This window comes from Oncorhynchus kisutch, linkage group LG8 (genome assembly GCF_002021735.2).
Source record: "Oncorhynchus kisutch isolate 150728-3 linkage group LG8, Okis_V2, whole genome shotgun sequence".
In the NCBI taxonomy this organism is placed as follows: domain Eukaryota; kingdom Metazoa; phylum Chordata; class Actinopteri; order Salmoniformes; family Salmonidae; genus Oncorhynchus; species Oncorhynchus kisutch.
This window is the reverse complement of record NC_034181.2, coordinates 12,044,170-12,063,770: the sequence shown is the minus strand read 5'-3', so window position 1 is coordinate 12,063,770 and position 19,601 is coordinate 12,044,170. Positions and strand designations below refer to the sequence as shown.

Below are 19,601 nucleotides of genomic sequence, written 5' to 3'. Positions count from 1 at the left end.
TGTTACTGCTTATGTTGAGAATACCACTAAGACGTTGTGTGTATCAAGGGCTACAGCTATTAAAATGATGCATTAAAACGCTTCCAGTCGCTTTCAGAAACACATCTGCTAAATGACATGATGTATGAATTGAAAGACAAGTGGTGAAATGGTCCTTGAAGTTATGTGGCCTGTACATGAAGTCAGGCTTTAGCCTTACAGTAAGCTGCTGGTATACAGTCCTTTGTTACCTTTGAGGGGGTTACTCCCTCCTCGTTGGATGATCAGCAAATGGCAAGGCGGGGCTTCTTTGGTGCATTTGTTATGGCACTTCAGCCTAGTGAAAAAACAGAATGATATACACTCTGAAACCAGGGTCGTGCCTGAAATGACACCCTATTCCCTATATAGTGCACGACTTCTGATCAAAAGTAGAGCACTGTATAGGGAATAGGGTGCTACTTCGGACATCACTGAATCTCTGCTATTCATTTTCAAAACAGTTAAAATAAAAATGTCTTGAATATTTATTAGCCTGGGCCATTAAGGAAATAAAAAGCTGTCCTTCTGTCAAAGATTTCTCATTCGGTCGTTTGAGAAATTGGTTAATTTCTTTGAGTAATCTGTTTAAAATGATAATGGTAATTGCTGTTCAGTTCCTTTTCAGAGACTTTTCAAAGTATACCGTGACAAATGATCTTTACAGAGTTCTAATAAGAATGCATGGATGACAAAAAAGTGCTTATGACCCATAACCAACAAGCATAATGATTGATGTAGATTTTTTTCACTTCACTAAGCACACCAGGATAAATTCTAAGAAACATTTGATGCATGGCAATAATGTTTTGTCATGGTGTAGACATGCTTTTCACGAACCAAGATCATTTTGGGAAGAAGGACCTACTTGCAGTTTTTACATTTGAGTCCAAACAACATTCCTTTCCCACATACTATGCATGTCTGAGACATCCAATACTTGGTGGAAAACCTGCAAGGACAAGAGAGAAAGAGAGTGAGTTCAGATCACACAGACAAAACATCTTCTACCTGTTTCTCCATGCATAAATGAGTCCCCAAAATAACATAAAAACAGCAGGTGTGCATCACTGCACAGAGGAAACATCACTGATTGCTTGTGACCTTTCAGACAATGATTCCTATTCCCACGTGATGACAAATGGCTGTCATAGAACGCCTCATATTCACAGGTTAACCTTTCCTTAACATATGAATGATGGGCGCCTTTAGGCTTATTCTTCCCCCTCCTTCTAAAGATTGTCGTGCTAATCTCCAATGCACCTTGATTCAATTTGGGGTTCACCTGGCACTCCTTTCATTATCCCCCTCCAATGGTGAGTTTGTGGCTGTGCTCTTAGAATAACTGCTGTGACAGCCAACTTGAATCAACGTGGAATAGATGTTGAATTGACGTCTGTGCCCAGTGGGGAGAGACCCTAGTGCTGCATCAAGGCGGTAAGACAGCAATCATTCCCAGAGATGAAGATGGAGCCAGGCAGAAACCGCGGCACAGCGCAAGATCTCAAGATACTGCCACTTATCAAACAGGCAAATGTACAGTGTATCTTAATTCTCTTGAATGATAAAAAGCAATTCCCTACTTCGAGGTTCGATGGAGTATCTGAGTGCCAGGAAGCCCAGGGAAGAGCTAGGGGGTTTATTGACTGATAGATCTGACACCTGGGTTCAAGTAGCAGACTGGCTGGGGTAATGGAATATGACTGACACAGGCTGACACCTGGGTTCAAGTAGAAGGCTGGCTGGGGTAATGGAATATGACTGACACAGGCTGACACCTGGGTTCAAGTAGAAGGCTGGCTGGGGTAATGGAATATGACTGACACAGGCTGACACCTGGGTTCAAGTAGCAGGCTGGTGCAATAGAATATGACGGATAGAGGCTGACAGAATCAGAATCTCTTCATTAGGAACCCTCGAATTGCCTCGTACCGTCGCTAAACAGAACCAGGGAGAGCACAATTCAATCTCCCGTCCTGGCGGTAGAGCCTAAATGATACGTTTGTTTTAGCAGGCCATACCTATGCTACCAAAGTTAAACTGGCGTTAAAGGTGAGATATGTTTTCACAGATATTTATTTTCCATTCCCAGGGAGATGGTGCTATAGCCAAAGTAGTTAATCACATTGCAATCATTTACTTATGCATAATAACCTGTGCTTACAATATAAGCTACAGTAACAGACACACCTAGTTTTTCTTTATTTTTACTATTTTCTACATTGTAGTGAAGTCATCAAAACTATGAAATATCACATATGTAATCATGTAGTAAGCAAAGAAACAACCCTTTGCCTTGATGACAGCTTTGCACACTCTTAGCATTCTCTCAACCAGCTTCATGAGGTAGTCACCTGGAATGCATTTCAATTAACAGATGTGCCTTGTGAAAAGTTCATTTGTGGAATTTCTTTCCATGTTAATGCATTTGCGCCAATCAGTTGTGTTGTGACAAGGTAGGTGTGATATACAGAAGATGGTATTTTACCAAATAGGGCTAAGTCCATATTATGACAAGAACAGCTCAAATAAGCAAAGAGAAACGACCGTCCATCATTACTTTAAGACAAGAAGGTCAGTCAATACGGAAAGTTTCTTCATGTGCAGTCGCAAAAACCACCAAGCGCTATGATGAAACTGGCTCTCATGAGGACCACTGCAGGAAAGGAAGACCCAGAGTTGCAGAGGAAAGGTTCATTAGAGAGTTACCAGCCTCAGAAATTGCAGCCCAAATATATTATACACAGAGTTCAAGTAAAAGACACATCACAACATCAACTGTTCAGAGGAGACGATGGTCGAATTGCCTTCATGATCGAATTGCTGCAAATAAACCACCACTAAAGGACACCGATAAGAAGAAGAGACTTGCTTGGTCCAAGAAACACAAGAAATGGACATTAGGCCGGTGGAAATCTGTCCTTTGGTCTGATGAGTCCAAATGTAAGATTTTTTTGTTCCAACCGCCATGCCTTTGTGAGACGCAGAGTAGGTGAATGGATGATCTACATATGAGGAGGAGGAGGTGTGATGGTGTGGTGGTGCTTTGCTAGTGACACTGTCAGTAATTTAATAAGAATTCAAGGCCATTTAACCAGCATGGCTACCACAGCATTCTGCAGTGATACACCATCACATCCTGTTTGCGCTTAGTGGGACTATCATTTGTTTTTCAAATGATAGTCCCAGTAAGTTTGGGATGTGTTGGACCTCAGAGTGAAGGAAAAGCAGACAACAAGTGCTCAGCATACGTGGGAACTCCTTCAAGACTGTTGGAAAAGCATTCCAGGTGAAGCTGGTTGAAAGAATGCCAAGAGTGTGCAAAACTGTCATCAAGGCAAAGGATGGCTACTTTGAAGAATCTAAAATCTAAAATATATTTTGATTTGTTTAACACTTTTTTTGGTTACTCCATGATTCCATATGTGTTATTTCATAGTTTTGATGTTTTCACTATTATTCTACAATGTAGAAAATAGTAAAAATAAAGAAAAACCCTTGAATGAGTGTGTGTCCAAACTTTTGACTGATACTGTATATAAATGTGCTTGTCTCTGGCTGATGAGGCATCAAGACATGTGTGCACAACCACTCTCTTTCCTCCTCAGTGACCTTCAACAGTGGGCAAACTCCCACGTACTTCTGAGACTGAGCGAGAGAAGAAGAGAGAGAGAGAGAGATATACAGAGAGATACAGAGAGAGAGAGAGCATGAGAGAGACAGAGAGAGAAAGAGCGACAGACAACGAAGTAGAGAAAAGTCAGTACGTAGGCAGGTTCTCGTGGCCAATAGCGGGGGTGTATTGCTCAACTTGGAAATCCATAGCATTTGGGAGTCATCAGGGGTTCAAATGTGGAATGAGCACAAAGATGACTTCTGCCCCCTATAATTGGTCTGACATTCTGTTCGTCAGGTGTGGAGAAACAGACACATTAAGACACACTACACACATTCCTGAACACTCAAACCATCACACACACACACACACACACACACAGGTTACCGGTGTTTTATGGAGTTTCCCAGGTCTCTCTGGGGGATCTGTGGGGACCAGCGAGGCACTGAGAGAGTGTCTGGAGGAGGAGAGATATAAAGAGGGATGGATAAGAATGTAACGATGATTAGATATTGAACCAAATGTAGGGCTTGATTCAGTCAAACATGCAGCTTTGTAGCCTAAAACATGTGTCTTAATGTTTGGACGGTGGAGGGTAGGACTAGATATCAACACATGCCCTTGTATTGAATAGTTCCATGCTGAATACCACTGGTTGTGCCTGGGCTAAAGCAAAAACTGATTTGTGGACTGCATGACATTTCGCCGAATTAATAGATGAGTAAAAACTGGTCTGATCTCACTTTGGTATTTACTACAATCAATTATAATAACCTATTTTGACTAACAATTCCTGACATTCAAACACCATAAAGTGACAAAAGTCTGATCATCGTCAGAATCATGAGATAAAATTATTCACTTCTGGATCTTTAGAGAAAACATTCAAGTTATTCTCTTTTCCAAACGTTCTTTTATCATTCAGACAGAATGGAATCAGAACTCTCAGCTATGACCACACAGTAAATTAATAAACAAAGAATTCTCAGTTACATTCACGATTACAAACAATCTAAGCCTCAAGGTGTACGATACATGAAAGATATAGGAACATGGCTCCAAAGAACATTCTTCTGACACCACCATTACTACTGTACACTGCTCAGATATTCAGCATTACTACAGTACACTGCTCAGATATTCAGCATTACTACAGTATACTGCTCAGATATTCAGCATTACTACAGTACACTGCTCAGATATTCAGCATTACTACAGTACACTGCTCAGATATTCAGCATTACTACAGTATAATGCTCGGATATTCACTATTACTACAGTATAATGCTCAGATATTCAGCATTACTACATTACACTGCTCAGATATTCAGCATTACTACAGTACACTGCTCAGATATTCAGCATTACTACAGTATACTGCTCAGATATTCAGCATTACTACAGTACACTGCTCAGATATTCAGCATTGCTACAGTATAATGCTGAGATATTCAGCATTACTACAGTACACTGCTCAGATATTCAGCATTACTACAGTATACTGCTCAGATATTCAGCATTACTACAGTATACTGCTCAGATATTCACTATTACTACAGTATAATGCTCAGATATTCAGCATTACTACAGTACACTGCTCAGATATTCAGCATTACTACAGTATACTGCTCAGATGTTCATCATTACTACAGTATACTACTCAGACATTCACCATTACTACAGTATACTGCTCAGATGTTCATCATTACTACAGTATACTGCTCAGATATTCACCATTACTACAGTATACTGCTCAGAAATTCAACATCAACAAAGTGTGAGATTGAGCAAAAAGCCCAGACCAGACTTAACCCGCTACATAGACTTTAGTGTAAATAAAATATGTACCATACCTATTCTGTGCATTGCATTTCTGTGTGTGTGTGCGTGTGTGTGTGTGTGTGTGGGTGTGTGTGTGTCAGAGCTAGAGAGAGAGAGCAAGAGAGGGAGCGAGAAAGAGAGAGATAGGTGAAATACCACAGTGTGCCATCACAGCAGCAATATTTGTGAACTGTTGCCACAAAAAAAGGGCAACCAGTGAAGAACAAACACCATTGTAAATACAACCCATATTTATGTTTAGTATTTTCTCTTTTGTACTTAAACTATTTGCGCATTGCTACAACACTGTATGAACATAGCCACAACATGACATTTGAAATGTCTCTATTCCATTGGAACTTTTGTGAGTTTACTGTTAATTTCTGATTGTTTATTTCACTTTTGTTTATTATCTATTTCACTTGCTTTGGTAATGTTAACATATACTGTATGTCCCATAAAGCCCTTTGAATTGAATTGAGAGAGAGAGCAAGAGAGAGATCCTGAGAGAGGAAGAAAGAGAGAGATACTGAGAGGAAGAGAGAGAGATATTGAGAGAGGAAGAGAGAGAGATATTGAGAGAGGAAGAGAGAGAGAGAGAGATACTGAGAAAGGAAGAGAGAGAGATACTGAGAAAGGAAGAGAGAGAGATATTGAGAGAGGAAGAGAGAGAGAGATACTGAGAAAGGAAGAGAGAGAGAGATACTGAGAGGAAGAGAGAGAGATATTGAGAGAGGAAGAGAGAGAGATATTGAGAGAGGAAGAGAGAGAGAGAGAGATACTGAGAAAGGAAGAGAGAGAGATACTGAGAAAGGAAGAGAGAGAGAGAGAGATACTGAGAGAGGAAGAGAGAGAGAGATACTGAGAGAGGAAGAGAGAGAGAGATACTGAGAGAGGACGAGAGAGAGAGACAATAAAGGCTATGTCACTTGCTTTGGGAATGTAAACACGTTTCCATGCCAATAAAGCCTTTTGAATTGAATTGGAGAGAGAGAGAGAGAGAGAGAGAGAGAGAGAGAGAGAGAGAGAGAGAGAGAGAGAGAGAGAGAGAACTCCCAATTCTTCTCATTTCTCAGTATGAAAACAGAGATGTCTTCAGTTTCACCACTCAAAAACAAGGTCTGAAGAAGGACGAGGAATAGCAGAAAGAGGAAGAAGAGGTGGAGGACGAGGTGGAAGAGGAGGGGGTACCACTTTATGTTACGTGTAGGAGTGCTTGAACAATGAGCAGTAAGGAAGGAACCTCAGCTATTTTGAAAACAGCTCCATAGATTGAATCCAGATGGAAGAGATACAGTATTTGTAAGATAATTATTCACACTGAAAAATTATTTCAACCGAAATGTTTGTGTATTGTCCAATAAAATCAAATCAAATGTATTTGTCACATACACATGGTTAGCAGATGTTAATGGTCACATACACATGGTTAGCAGATGTTAATGCGAGTGTAGCGAAATGCTTGTGCTTCTAGTTCCGACAATGCAGTAATAACGAGTATTCTAGCTAACAATTCCAAAACTACTACCTTATACACACAAGTGTAAAGGGATAAAGAATATGTACATAAAGATATGAATGAGTGATGGTACAGAACGGCATAGGCAAGATGCAGTAGATGGTATCGAGTACAGTATATACATATGAGATGAGTATTGTAGGGTATGTAAACAAAGTGGCATAGTTTAAAGTGGCTAGTGATACATGTATTACATAAAGATGCAGTAGATGACATAGAGTACAGTATATACATATACATATGAGATGAATAATGTAGGGTATGTAAACATTATATTAAGTAGTATTGTTTAAAGTGACTAGTGATATATTTGACATCAATTCCCATCAATTCCCATTATTAAAGTGGCTGGAGTTGAGTCAGTGTGTTGGCAGCAGCCACTCAATGTTAGTGGTGGCTGTTTAACAGTCTGATGGCCTTGAGATAGAAGCTGTTTTTCAGTCTCTCGGTCCCAGCTTTGATGCACCTGTACTGACCTCGCCTTCTGGATGATAGCGGGGTGAACAGGCAGTGGCTCGGGTAGTTGTTGTCCTTGATGAACTTTATGGCCTTCCTGTGACATCGGGTGGTGTAGGTGTCCTGGAGGGCAGGTAGTTTGCCCCCGGTGATGCGTTGTGCAGACCTCACTACCCTCTGGAGAGCCTTACGGTTGTGGGCGGAGCAGTTGCCGTACCAGGCGGTGATACAGCCCGACAGGATGCTCTCGATTGTGCATCTGTAGAAGTTTGTGAGTGCTTTTGGTGACAAGCCGAATTTCTTCAGCCTCCTGAGGTTGAAGAGGCGCTGCTGCGCCTTCTTCACGTTGCTGTCTGTGTGGGTGGACCAATTCAGTTTGTCTGTGATGAGTACGCCGAGGAACATAAAACTTACTACCCTCTCCACTACTGTTCCATCAATGTGGATAGGGAGGTGCTCCCTCTGCTGTTTCCTGAAGTCCACAATCATCTCCTTAGTTTTGTTGACGTTGACTGTGAGGTTATCTTCCTGACACCACACTCCGAGGGCCCTCACCTCCTCCCTGTAGGCCGTCTCGTCGTTGTTGGTAATCAAGCCTACCACTGTAGTGTCGTCCGCAAACTTGATGATTGAGTTGGAGGCGTGCGTGGCCACACAGTCGTGGGTGAATGGGGTGAGTACAGGAGAGGGCTCAGAACGCACCCTTGTTGGGCCCCAGTGTTGAGGATCATGATGTTGTTACCTACCCTCACCACCTGGGGGCGGCCCGTCAGGAAGTCCAGTACCCAGTTGCACAGGGCGGGGTCGAGACCCAAGTTAAATGCTGAGCTGTAGTCGATGAACAGCATTCTCACATAGGTATTCCCTGTCAAGATAAAATAATTTGAACATTTGGAAAAATGAAGTAATCTTTTTGGACCTACTTCATCACTGTGTAACAGTTCTTAAGGTTAGCTAGTAACAGTAACGCGTCTCTAGTGTGTAGAATTGTGTTTTTCATGTTTGATATTTCCAGCCTGAGCCCTACTCGCCCTAACAATGAAAGAGATTTAGTAATTCTGTTCATATAGTCCATGTTTACCAAACATGAGATTTAGTTTTTTACACTAAGCAGTTGAAGGGTGAACCTACTCTTAATGTATACACTGTGGCTGACCCAGCCTGTGTGTGTGTGTGTGTGTGTGTGTGTGTGTGTGTGTGTGTGTGTGTGTGTGTGTGTGTGTGTGTGTGTGTGTGTGTGTGTGTGTGTGTGTGTGTGCGTGTGTGTGTGTGTGTGTGTGTGTGTGTGCGTGCGTGTGTGTGTGTGTGTGGGCGTGCATGCGTGTGCATGCGTGTTTGTGTGCGTGTCTGTGTGTGTGCGTGTGTGTGTGTGCATGTGTGAAAATGTTCTGTGCAAATCTATTCTCCATTCTGTTTCACTTTCAATAATATGACCCTGACCTGACCTGTCGTTAACAGTGCCATGTGTTTAGAGAGCTGGATCATGTCAGATCCCCACTAAAATCACATAGGGTATTAAAAAAATACCACAAAAGTGAATGTCTAGAATGAGCATTATGATGCATGTACAGGACACTACAACATTCTATAGCAGCCATGTTGGATCCCCATAAACATGACACTACAACATTCTATAGCAGCCATGTTGGAGCCTCATTAACATGACACTACAACATTCTATAGCAGCCATGTTGGATCCCCATAAACATGACACTACAACATTCTATAGCAGCCATGTTGGAGCTCATTAACATGACACTACAACATTCTATAGCAGCCATGTTGGATCCCGATAAACATGACACTACAACATTCTATAGCAGCCATGTTGGATCCCCATAAACATGACACTACAACATTCTATAGCAGCCATGTTGGATCCCCATTAACATGACACTACAACATTCTATAGCAGCCATGTTGGAGCCCCATTAACATGACACTACAACATTCTATAGCAGCCATGTTGGATCCCCATAAACATGACACTACAACATTCTATAGCAGCCATGTTGGAGCTCATTAACATGACACTACAACATTCTATAGCAGCCATGTTGGATCCCCAAAAACATGACACTACAACATTCTATAGCAGCCATGTTGAATCTCCATAAACATGACACTACAACATTCTATAGCAGCCATGTTGGAGCCTCATTAACATGACACTGCAACATTCTATAGCAGCCATGTTGGATCCCCGTAAACATGACACTACAACATTCTATAGCAGCCATGTTGGAGCTCATTAACATGACACTACAACATTCTATAGCAGCCATGTTGGATCCCCATAAACATGACACTACAACATTCTATAGCAGCCATGTTGGATCCCCATTAACATGACACTACAACATTCTATAGCAGCCATGTTGGAGCCCCATTAACATGACACTACAACATTCTATAGCAGCCATGTTGGAGCCCCATTAACATGACATGGGGAATATTTAAATAATGCTATGATACTGAATGTCTAGTATAAGAACATAATTACAAAAATCTGAGTTTGTACCAGTAACCTAGTAATAAATAACCTGCTGAATTAAGGGTTTACTGTGTGACAGCACGCCACTGAAGTGGATATGAATGATTGATGATAGGACTGATTAACGTAGGTCCAGAAACACTGCATTTCCGAGTTTCTATTGCACACACAAACTCTGTGTCTCTGGTTCACAGTCCAATACGTCGCTAAATTACACTCAGTCAGCCTGATAATCTGATAGAGAAGGGGAAGTGACATCATCTGCTTATTGTTTAGTCTGTTTACACTAACAGCCTCGTAACCGCAACATCGCATGGGGTTGACATCTTTGGGCCTGACTTGATGAGTCTTTGCACATGTGTGCCTCTCAAGCCAACACACACGTGCACACGTGCACACACACACAGACACACACACACACAGACGGATGTCAGAGTAACCCAAAGGCGCCAGACAACAGTGTCCCCCATTCTTTCTCTTTAATTTGGATAGACTCACAGCCTCCTTACCCCTCCACCCCCCCATCCCCCTCCCCACTCGTGTCATGATCTAATAAGATGACAAACAGCCAAACAACATGGAGAGAGAGAGGATACATAGACATGGAGGATATTACACCATAAAGTAGAAAAAACATGTCTGCCTTTCTGATCACAGGCATCTACAGCAGTGGTATCCTTATGTGTGGAAACCAACTGGGGCGGCAGGGTAGCCTAGTGGTTAGAGCGTTGGACCAGTAACCGGAAGGTTGCAAGTTCAAACCCCCAAACTGACAAGGTACAAATCTGTTGTTCTGCCCCTGAACAGGCAGTTAACACACTGTTCCTAGGCTGTCATTGAAAATGAGAAATTGTTCTTAATTGACTTGCCTAGTTAAATCAAGGTAAATGTCAAAAGACAGGGCTGTATGATTTGAAACACAATAACACGTTTGAATAATGATATGAGTCTATTTTTCTTTAATACAATGTGTATTCTAAGTAGCAGAAGTTGGCAAAGAGCAGTGGTGAAATGGAACTGTAATTTCCACGGTGTGAAACAAACTCCTCCGTTCGACTGGAGACAAAGAGCCTTGTTGCCAGCACTGTTTCCATGACGATCATTCAACGCGTGGGTATGACCTTTTCTACAGAATATTGTTTTGATGTCATCTTTGACGAGGAGAACACCCCTCCCTCTTCTCACCTATCACCAAGTGCCCTAGAATTTCCTGTTGTACACATCATGGTGATGGTCATTAAAAACAACACGTTAGAAAATACATATTGTCTTCTACAAATGGGCCCCTCAGACCTGGTCCCAGATCTGTTTGTGCTGTCTTCCCAACTCATATGGCAGGTAGCCCTGTGGTTATAAGCGTTAAAACCGTAAGGTCACTGGTTTGAATCCCTGAGCTGACAAGGTGAGACATCTGTCAATGTGCCCTTGAGCAAGTCACTAAACTCTGGAATAGAGTATGTCTACTAAATGACGTAAAACAACACAAACAGATCTGGACCAGAACTACCTCGGCAGTGAATGTCTGTCCTAGTCATTATACTGTTTATGTGGGGAGCAGAAGTGTTCATTAGAAGTGGTGGTCAAATTATAAAGGCAGTGTTTTGTTTACCTGGCAGAGGTGGTAAAATGATCCTGGTGGTGTCTGTGTTTACCTGGCAGAGGTGGTAAAATGATCCTGGTGGTGTCTGTGTTTACCTGGCAGAGGTGGTAAAATGATCCTGGTGGTGTCTGTGTTTACCTGGCAGAGGTGGTAAAATGATCCTGGTGGTGTCTGTGTTTACCTGGCAGAGGTGGTAAAATGATCCTGGTGGTGTCTGTGTTTAGCTGGAAGTGGTGGAAAAATGAGCCTGGTGTGTTTAGCTGGTAGCGGTGGTAAAATGAGCATGGTGGTGTCTGTGTTTACTTGGCAGCAGCGGTGAAAAGACGGTGGTGGTGTCTGTGTTTACCAGACAGCAGAGGTAAAATGAGCCTGGTGGTGTCTGTGTTTAGCTGGAAGCGGTGGTAAAAAGAGGCTGGTGGTGTCTGTGTTTACCAGACAGCAGTGGTAACATTTGTCTGGTGGTGTTTACCTGGAAGCAGTGGTAAAATTAGCTTGGTGGTGTCTGTGTTTAGCTGGCAGTGGTAAAATGAGCCTGGTGGTGTCTGTGTTTAGCTGGCAGTGGTAAAATGAGCCTGGTGGTGTCTGTGTTTAGCTGGCAGTGGTAAAATGAGCCTGGTGGTGTCTGTGTTTAGCTGGCAGTGGTAAAATGAGCCTGGTGGTGTCTGTGTTTAGCTGGTAGTGGTAAAATGAGCCTGGTGGTGTCTGTGTTTAGCTGGTAGTGGTAAAATGAGCCTGGTGTGTCTGTGTTTAGCTGGCAGCAGTAAAATGAGCCATGTGATGTCTGTGTTTACAGTGGCTTGCCTACCACTTTGAAGATACAAAATGTTTTTAATTGTGAAACTAACAAGAAATAAGACAAAAAAACTGAAAACTTGAGCATGCATAACTATTCACCCCCCAAAGTCAATACTTTGTAGAGCCACCCTTTGCAGCAATTACAGCTGCAAGTCTCTTGGGGTATGTCTCTATAAGCTTGGCACATCTAGCCACTGGGATTTCTGCCCATTCTTCAAGGCAAAACAGCTCCAGCTCCTTCAAGTTGGATGGGTTCTGCTGGCATACAGAAATCTTTAAGTCATACCACAGATTCTCAATTGGATTGAGGTCTGGCCTTTGACAAGGCCATGGTGTCTGTGTTTACCTGGCAGCAGTGGTAAAATGAGCCAGGTGGTGTCTGTGTTTAGCTGGCAGCAGTGGTAAAATGAGCCAGGTGGTGTCTGTGTTTAGCTGGCAGTGGTAAAACGAGCCAGGTGGTGTCTGTGTATAGCTGGCAGCAGTGGTCAAATGAGCCAGGTGGTGTCTGTGTTTCACTGGTAGTGGTAAAATGAACCTGACGGTGTCTGTATTTAGCTGGCAGCAGTAAAAGTAGCCTGGTGGTGTCTGTGTTTACCTGGCAACATTGGTAAAATGAGCCTGGTGGTATCTGTGTTTAGCTGGCAGCAGTGTTAAATTGAGCCTGGTGGTGTCTGTGTTCTTCTGGCAGCAGTGTTAAAATGAGCCTTGAGGTGTCTGTGTTTACCTGGCAGCAGGCTCTCTAGGCCCAGCAGGTGTTGGTGTGGTTGGAGCAGCCTCCCAACTAGACACACAAAACCTGTCTCCCTGCAGGCACCACTTCAATCAGACAAACTAAAAGAAACCTCAAATCTCTAAGCTTCATGACGAGACACAAAATACAGCCGCCCTGAAACATGGTTCTAATTCTTGTATCAAGGGGTCCTCATGGGTCCTCATGGGGTCCTTGCTCTTTGATACAGATATCAGAGCCAGTTGCTTGGTTCTTGTAGTGCCAGAAGGGGCTTTTACAGATGAGCTGTGCTGAGCAGATCCCAAGCAGATACTTTACGGCACAGCGTGCTCAATAAAACTGCGGCAGCATTCTGGATATCTATCTTTCCTTCCGGACCCCAAGCAGACCCATTAACAGACTGACAACACCCACCAGGCCTGTTCCGTGGCTCTGTGCTGCTATGAGCCGCACTGGGACCCCAGGGGGAGGCTAAGCACTGGGACCCCAGGGGGAGGCTAAGCACTGGGACCCCAGGGGGAGGCTAAGCAGACAGATAAAAGCATTAGGGATGCCGCCACTTACTATGAATAACTGCCTTAGATAGGCAATTGTCTTAATCTCTAATGTCTTTGTCAGAGCCACAGGAAGATAATGAGTGGAGGGCCAGGCCATGTCAGTTGTTCTAGTGTCGGTTGTTCTAGTGGGTGGAGGGCCAGGCCATGTCGGTTGTTCTAGTGTCGGTTGTTCTAGTGGGTGGAGGGCCAGGCCATGTCGGTTGTTCTAGTGTCGGTTGTTCTAGTGGGTGGCGGGCCAGGCCATGTCAGTTGTTCTAGTGGGTGGAGGGACAAGACATGTCAGTTGTTCTGGAGTGGGTGGAGGGCCAGGCCATGTCGGTTGTTCTCGTGTCGGTTGTTCTAGTGGGTGGAAGGCCAGGCCATGTCGGTTGTTCTAGTGTCGGTTGTTCTAGTGGGTGGAGGGCCAGGCCATGTCGGTTGTTCTAGTGTCGGTTGTTCTAGTGGGTGGCGGGCCAGGCCATGTCAGTTGTTCTAGTGGGTGGAGGGAACAAGACATGTCAGTTGTTCTGGAGTGGGTGGAGGGCCAGGCCATGTCGGTTGTTCTAGTGGGTGGAGGGCCAGGCCATGTCGGTTGTTCTAGTGTCGGTTGTTCTAGTGGGTGGCGGGCCAGGCCATGTCAGTTGTTCTGGAGTGGGTGGAGGGCCAGGCCATGTCGGTTGTTCTAGTGTCGGTTGTTCTAGTGGGTGGAGGGCCAGGCCATGTCGGTTGTTCTAGTGTCGGTTGTTCTAGTGGGTGGAGGGCCAGGCCATGTCAGTTGTTCTAGTGGGTGGAGGGACAAGACATGTCAGGTGTTCTGGAGTGGGTGGAAGGCCAGGCCATGTCAGTTGTTCTAGTGGGTGGAAGGCCAGGCCATGTCAGTTGTTCTAGTGGGTGGAGGGCCAGGCCATGTCAGTTGTTCTAGTGGGTGGAGGGCCAAGACATGTTGGTTGTTCTAGTGGGTGGAGGGCCAGGCCATGTCAGTTGTTCTGAAGTGGGTGGAGGGCCAGGCCATGTCAGTTGTTCTAGTGGGTGGAGGGCCAGGCCATGTCAGTTGTTCTAGTGGGTGGAGGGCCATGTCAGTTGTTCTAGTGAGTGGAGGGCCATGTCAGTTGTTCTGAAGTGGGTGGAGGGCCATGTCAGTTGTTCTGAAGTGGGTGGAGGGCCATGTCAGTTGTTCTGCAGTGGGTGGAGGGCCATGTCAGTTGTTCTAGTGGGTGGGGGCCATGTCATTTGTTCTGAAGTGGGTGGAGTGCCCGGCCATGTCAGTTGTTCTAGTGGGTGGAGGGCCATGTCAGTTGTTCTAGTGGGTGGAGGGCCATGTCAGTTGTTCTAGTGGGTGGAGTGCCAGGCCATGTCAGTTGTTCTAGTGGGTGGAGGGCCAGACCATGTCAGTTGTTCTAGTGGGTGGAGTGCCAGGCCATGTCAGTTGTTCTAGTGGGTGGAGGGCCATTTCAGTTGTTCTAGTGGGTGGAGGGCCATGTCAGTTGTTCTGGAGTGGGTGGACTTTGACCTTAACCTCTGGTTCTGGGTCAGATATTTTGTCCAAATTACTAATGGTTACTGTTAGGTAAGGTTATTTGATTCTAGATCTGATGTTAAAGTCAACCTTTTTCGTTCTATCTTATCCCTGGTAATCACTTGGTCAATTAGTCTCACTGGACAGAGAATAGACACATCAGTAGTCTAGTCAGTCACTGACGGCAAGAAAAAGCTGAACCATCAGTGGTCCTCAAACACTGGAATTAAACACACTTAGTTTATAGTCCTGAATATCTAGAGGCTCGAGCCCCTAACACTGACATAAAGAACAAGAGACAGTAATTATACTTATTTGTACTTACGTGACATTTAAATTACATTCAATTACAAAGACAGTAATTACTGAGGGAGATATTGGATTACCAGGAGCACTTGACTTTTAGCAACTGGTGTCGTATTAAACATGACTTAACAAGATGCTTATCATATTCCATCATGCAGCAGGGAGAACTATCATCACTGTCACGTTCTATCTCTCTCTATCCTAAACTCTCTGTCTGTCTGTCTGTCTGTCTGACTCTCCCTTTCTCCTGCACTCTCGTTCTATCTCTCTCTATCCTAAACTCTCCCTTTCTCCTGCGCTCTCGTTCTATCTCTCTCTATCCTAAACTCTCTGTTTGTCTGTCTGTCTGACTCTCTCGCTCTCTCTCTCTCCTGCTCTCTCGTTCTTTCTCTCTCTATCCTAAACTCTCTCTCTCTGTCCGTCTATCTGACTCCTTCTCTCTCCTGCACTCTCATTCTTTCTCTCTCTATCCTAAACTCTCTCCCTGTTTGTCTGACTCTCTCTCTCTCCCCCCTTTTCTCTCCCTCTTTCACTCCCTACAAAAACACACAAACAGGCACGTAATTCATCCCATTTTATGTTGCAGGAGATTAATTGAAGTAGACAATTTGAGCGATAACCATAATGCATTATCTTTGTTTTGTGTATGTATACCCTATGTAGGAGTCTGTGTACGGAGGTGTAAAGATCAACTTCCTGCTGCTTCTCGTATACCCTTGAGTCCACAATGTGAATCCAGACTTCCATGGTAATACCTGACAATCAATCAAATGTATTTATAAAGCCTTTTTTACATCAGCCGATGTCACAAAGTGACAGAAGCCAAGTCTAAAACCCCAAACAATGAATTAAGGACTATTAGTCAGAGTCTAGACCCATTCAGATCCCCTATCGACGTCCATATTTCATTCCCTGACATCCCTGTCCCTGCCTCCTTCCGTCATTCTCAGTCTCCTCACATCGTCCCCGTCTCGCTCTCTCGTTCAGGACCGATTGTTATGCTTGTTATGTGTTTAAGTATGGCTAAACTCCCTAAACTCCCTGATCTGTTTCACCTGTCTTTGTGCTTGCTTGTCTCCACACCCCTCCATGTGTCGCCCATCTTCCCCATTATCCCCACTGTATTTATACCTGAGTTCTCTGTTTGTCTGTTGCCAGTTTGTTTTGTTTGTCAAGCCTACCAGCATTTCTTCCCTTGCTCCTGTTTCTTTCTAGTTCCTGTTTTCTAGTTTTCCCAGTTTTCACCAATCTGCCTGCCGTTCTGCCGTTCTGTACTTTGTCACACCAACCTGGATTATTGACCTCTGCCTGCCCTGACCCCGAGACTGCCTGTCGTTCTGTACCTTATGGACTCTGATCTGGATTACTGACCTCTGACTGCCCTTGACCTGTCATTTTGCCTGCCCCCTGTTCTAGTAATACAATCTTGTTACTTCCACACTGTCTGCATCTGGTTCTTCCCTAAAACGTGATGCTCCCATAAAGTAATTACTAGAGAAAGACATGTAGACAGACAGTGGACAATCAACAATCATGTAACACACTAGTAGTGGTGGAGAAAGTACCCAATTGTCATACTCGAGTAAAAGTAAAGATACCTTAATAGAAAATGACTCAAGAAAAAGTGAAAGTCACCCAGTAAAATACTACTTGAGTAAAACTCTAAAAGTATTTGATTTGAAATGTACTTAAGTATCAAAAGTAAATGTAATCACTAATATATTCTTAAGTATCAAAAGTAAAAGTAGAAATCAGAAGGCATAATTTTCCTGTTTGTTTTAGTTTTATGGATCGCCAGGGGCAACACTCCAATACTCAGACATCATTTACAAACGAAGCATGTGTGTTTAGTGAGTCCGCCAGATCAGGGGCAGTAGGGATGGCCAGGTATGTTCTCTTGATAAGTGTGTGAATTTGTTCATTTTCCTGTCCTGCTAAGCATTCAAAATGTAAAGAGTACTTTTGGGTGTCAGGGTAAATGTATGGAGTTAAAAGTATATAATTTTCTTTAGGACTGTAAGTGAAGTAAAAGTAAAAGTTGTCAAAAATATACATAGTAAAGTTAGGAGTACAGATACCCCCAAAAACATCTTAAGTAGTACTTTCAAGTATTTTTACTTAAGTACTTTAAACCACTGCACACTAGATAACACCCCTGATTCAACTAGCCAAGCAATGACAATCTTCAATCAAGATTTTATTAGTTGAATCGGGTGAGTTACTCCTCGCACACACATCGGCCATTTTCAGATAGAATTGAACACTCCTAGACTAACGAGTACTATAAGGCTTAGTGTTATAAAAAGGGTACTTACTTGCATCGGAGTAGACGGGGGGAGTGGAGGGCATGAAGGTGGGGAAGAAAAAGGAACGGAGGGAGCGATGGTCAGAGGAGTGTAGGGGTGAACGCTGGGTAGGCAGGTTCTCACAGCTCCCCATACTACTGTTGATCTTCAGGTGCTGAGGCTTGGACTTCTTCTGCTTCACTCTGAGACACACAGAAATACAAAATGACTCTTATTAAACAGTTGTAAACTGATATTATACAATTCTAAAGCTCTTACGCACAGAGAAACAGTTCATCTGTAATTAAACATTTATAAACTACAGTTAGAAAGCTTTATTCTTCGATTATACACAGAGTTCAAGTAAAAGACACATCTCAACACCAACTGTTCAGAGGAGACAGGCCTTCATGGTCGAATTGCTGCAAAGAAACTACAACTAAAATACACCAATAAGAAGAGACTTGTTTGGGCCAATGGACATTAGACCGGTGTAAATCTGTCCTTTGGTCTGATGAATCCAAATGTGAGATTTTTGGTTCCAATCGCCATGTCTTTGTGAGACACAGAGTAGGTGAACGGATGATCTCCGCATTTGTGGTTCCCACCGTGAAGCATGGAGGAGGAGGTGTGATGGTGCTTTGCTGGTGACACTTTCAGTGATTTATTTAGAATTCAAGGCACACTTAACCAACATGGCTACCACAGCATTCTGCAGTGATACGCCATCCCATTTGGTTTGGGACTATCATTTGTTTTTCAACAGGACAATGACCCAAAACACACCTCCAGGTTGTGTAAGGGCTATTTGACCAATAAGGATGGTGATGGAGTGCTGCATCAGATGACCTGGCCTCCACAATCACCCGACCTCAACCCAATTGAGATTGTTTGGGATGAGATTTGTATTTATTTATTTATTTATTTCACCTTTATTTAACCAGGTAGCAGTTCGACACATACAACAACACAGAGTTACACATGGAGTAAAACAAACATACAGTCAATAATACAGTAGAAAGGTAAGTCTATATACGTTGTGAGCAAATGAGGTGAGATAAGGGAGGTAAAAGCAACAAAAAAAAAGGCCATGGTGGCGAAGTCAATACAATATAGCAAGTAAAACACTGGAATGGTCGATTTGCAGTGTTGTCATCAAGGCAAAGGGTGGCTACTTTGAAGAATCTAAAATATAAAACATATTTTTACTTGATTAACACGTTTTTGGTTACCACATTCTACAATGCAGAAAATTGTACAAAATAGTAAAAAATAAGAAAAACTATTGAATGGGTAGGTCCAAATGTTAAAAAGCTCTTATAATACAACTTCTTACACAACTACAGTTATAAAACTGTTGATGATGTATAGCCATCAGTTGAAAGATACAGTATAACATGGCTAGGGTTATCCAGAGTCCCCCCCCCCCTCATTTTGTACTTTGAAAACGGCAAACTCAAATAACTTCAGACATGTCAAATATCCTGAGACGTCATATCATCATTCTCCCTGAAGCCTGAGTGTGAGAGAGAGAGAGAGAGAAAGAGAGAGAAAGAGAGAAATTAATTTAATTTAAATTGAATTGAGAGAGTCGACACCTTCCCAAACAAACCCTAGCCACACCCTATATAAGCCTCCCCAGATCAGTCTTATGCACCACCCCCCCCCCCCCCCCATTCACCCTGCCTCTGCAGCAAGGGCCTCAACATGGCCCAACGCCAACTAATACACCGGCCCAATCCTCACTAATACACCCGCTCAAGGTCCATCCTGCGACCTATGTATTTGATGCTCAACATGCTCTGCTCACACCTACCGTAATGGTCCGAGCCACAGGAAAACAACACTAGACACTATGGAACACAAAGCATTTACTATCTCATCCTGGAATATACAAGGTCAGAGGTCA

The 19,601-nt window shown here is 43.4% G+C and overlaps 1 protein-coding gene across 3 annotated transcripts in view; it reads right to left on the bottom strand.

Moving 5' to 3' along the window:
• The window catches only part of LOC109894953 (kinase suppressor of Ras 2), a 133,485-nt gene that overhangs the window by 40,200 nt on the left and 73,684 nt on the right, over positions 1 to 19,601 (bottom strand). For all 3 annotated transcript variants that reach the window (XM_031829678.1, XM_031829679.1, XM_031829680.1), the window contains 4 exons: positions 17,723 to 17,895; positions 4,022 to 4,091; positions 887 to 970; positions 231 to 316 (listed from right to left, as the gene is read on the bottom strand). In XM_031829678.1, the coding sequence (XP_031685538.1) occupies positions 231 to 316; positions 887 to 970; positions 4,022 to 4,091; positions 17,723 to 17,895 (413 nt within the window). The remainder of the gene's footprint in view (positions 1 to 230; positions 317 to 886; positions 971 to 4,021; positions 4,092 to 17,722; positions 17,896 to 19,601) is intronic.